Source organism: Ipomoea nil, unplaced genomic scaffold, assembly GCF_001879475.1.
Source record: "Ipomoea nil cultivar Tokyo-kokei standard unplaced genomic scaffold, Asagao_1.1 scaffold2610, whole genome shotgun sequence".
Lineage (NCBI taxonomy): Eukaryota > Viridiplantae > Streptophyta > Magnoliopsida > Solanales > Convolvulaceae > Ipomoea > Ipomoea nil.
The window spans coordinates 1,813,218-1,815,902 of record NW_017619038.1 but is presented as its reverse complement, the minus strand read 5'-3'; the positions used below and the strand labels follow the sequence as shown (position 1 = coordinate 1,815,902).

The 2,685-nt window shown below is 40.7% G+C and overlaps 1 protein-coding gene across 1 annotated transcript; it reads right to left on the bottom strand.

The window, feature by feature from the left end:
- Positions 1-664: 664 nt before the first annotated feature.
- On the bottom strand, positions 665-2,248 carry LOC109154180. The gene is made up of 3 exons (XM_019302035.1): positions 1,826-2,248; positions 1,653-1,762; positions 665-1,310 (listed from the first exon to the last, which is right to left on the bottom strand). The coding sequence occupies exons 1-3, from the start codon at positions 2,246-2,248 to the stop codon at positions 665-667; spliced, it is 1,179 nt and encodes a 392-aa protein (XP_019157580.1).
- Positions 2,249-2,685: the final 437 nt, after the last annotated feature.

Here is a 2,685-nt window from a genome sequence, read left to right as displayed (position 1 = left end):
CAGCATCCAATTTGATCATTTTGTCCATGTCTCTGTAGTTTATGTGACCCAGTCGTCTATGCCAGAGTTTTAATTCATCTGATTTTGATAGGAGACAAGCATTTTCATTAGTCAATACATAACAGTTGTCAGAGGATCGAGTTCCTTCCATTACCAGTTGATCTGCTTTATCCCTGAATCTGCAACAGTTACGATTGAAGCACACATTCCAGTTTTGATCACACAACTGACTGATGCTAATAAGATTTGCTTTCATACCACTGACTAATAGAACTTCTTCTAGATGTGGTAAGCCTGGAACATTTAGGGTACCTTTTCAAACTATTTTCCCTTTTTGTCCATCTCCATATGTAACTGATCCACTGCTCGGTTGAACAGCCATAAGACACTTGACATTACCTGTCATATGTCTGGAGCACCCACTGTCGAAATACCAGCTTGCTTCGATTGTAGAGGCGGTCAGAACTATAGTGGGGTAGCATATTACTTCTGACTTCCTGACCCAAACTTGTCTTGTGAACGGTGTAATAGTCTTGTTCTGATATTTCTCCTTCCTTTGGTCTCTGTAAAAGAAATAACACTCAGGTCGAGTGTGGCCTTTTGTTCGACAGTAGTGAGAAATGGGTGTATATTGTCTAATTCTAGCAAATTTAGCTTTGAACTTTCAGTACTGAGATTGAGACGCCACTCTGCCAAAATCAGTTTCTGCATGTGTCTTCCCTTTTTCCTTTATCTGGACTGACCTGGATGACTGTCCTATTTCATACCTGCGAGCTGATGTATCAATTGACACACCCTCTTTGACAAACACAGGAATAGTTTTCGAAGATTCTCCTCGTTTATAACCAAGATCCTTTTTGTCATTTGGATTTCGTCCAGAATCCAGAATTTTGTCTAGAGTTGATGTGGTGTCCATCATCTTTATGTTCTTCTTCAGATCATCCAACTCTTTTATCATTTTTCCTTCTCGAGATCTTATCTGAGTTATAAGATCTTCTTTTGTGACAAGTTCTGTGTTCAGTTTCTTCCGAAGATCATCTCGTTGTTTTAGATCTTCATTCAGATTTTTATTAGCTTTCACCAGTTGCTCCCAGCTTGCAACAAGTTTAGCAAATTCCATCTCAAGTTGGGTATGCCTCCCTTCAAAGTCATCTGTCGAAATATAAGACTCTTCATCAGATTCATTTCCTTCGGACTGGTTTTCTATAGCTGAAAAGAAAGCCACAAAGTTTCCCACGTTGACATCTGACTGACCATTAGATGCTTCTTCCTCATCATCACTTAGTGTAGCCACAGACATGGCCTTTTTTCTTTTGAGATAAGTTGCACATTCAGCCTGTATGTTTCCAAATCCTTCACACTCTAGACACTGCACTGACCGGTTGAGGGACCTGCCTGTGTCAGTCGAACTGCTTCGGGGTTGTCTTGGTCGACCAGTTTGAGACTGATTGTTCTGTGTGAAAGAGGGTGTGTTAGTGTTCTGATACGAGGAGTTACTGCCTTTGTATTGTGTCTTGTTAGATTGTCCTTGAGTCCTTCTATTAAAGCCTTTCAAGATCTTCCTAAAGTTCTTGGTTAGTAAGGCCAAAGCTTCATCATCTATGTCATCTATGTCTGATTCTCGATCAGCATCAGCAACAAACGCCACTTACTTGCCTTTCCTGTTGACAACAAGGTCATCATCAGCCAGCAATTCAAGTTCATATGTGTGTAAGCTTCCCATAAGCTCTCCCAGACTCTTCTTTTCCCAGCCTGTGTGTTCCTGAATTGCAGTTACTTTCATTCGGAATCGTTTTGGCAAAGATCGAAGGATCTTTTTGACTACTATTTCATCAGTGAATGGTTCGCTGAGTATTGAGGCTCTGTTCATCAGATTCTGAACACGACTGTGAAAGACTGAGATTGTTTCCTCTTCGCTCATTCTAAGAGCTTCAAACTCAGACAGGACCATTTGAAGCTTTGATTGCTTAACATCACTTATACCCTCATACCTGGTTTCAAGAATTTCCCATACTCGTTTTGCTTCCTTTACCCCAGTGACTAAGGTGAACACCGATTCATGCAAAGATCCTACAATAGAGTTCAGTGCTTTATTGTTCAGGTCAGAGGCCGTCATTTCATTTTCCGTCCACGTCTCAATAGGTTTTGCCGAAGTGGTTCCATCAGGGTTCTGAATAGTTGGTTGGCTCCATCCAGAGAGAACAGTACGATAAACCCTGGTACCTTGTGCCTGGAGATAGATCTCCATACGAGCTTTCCAGAATGAATAGTTGTGACCATCTAATTCTGGTGGTTTCATGCTTGCATCCATCCTGAATAAAAACAACCAGCCAAAAACACACAAGCAGGCAGACTGCCAACCGACAACTAGAGATACATCCAATAAAAAGAGAGCAATGCAAAAGCAACAACTTCCCGTACGGATCAAGTCACTATGTAGACTTAAAAGCTCTGATACCACATATAATTTTGCATTTTCTCAATTTAAAGATATTAATTAAAAGACTGACGAATTAGTCTGACAGATTCAACGATGATATTAGTCAGATAGTTGAAAGACTAATTCGCTTGCGGAAAGGATAAAGTAATGCAGTCAGCAAAAAGAATAACACACAAGATGTTTACCCAGTTCGATACAGTGTGTATCTACATCTGGGGGACGATCACATAGGCGTCCAATCCATT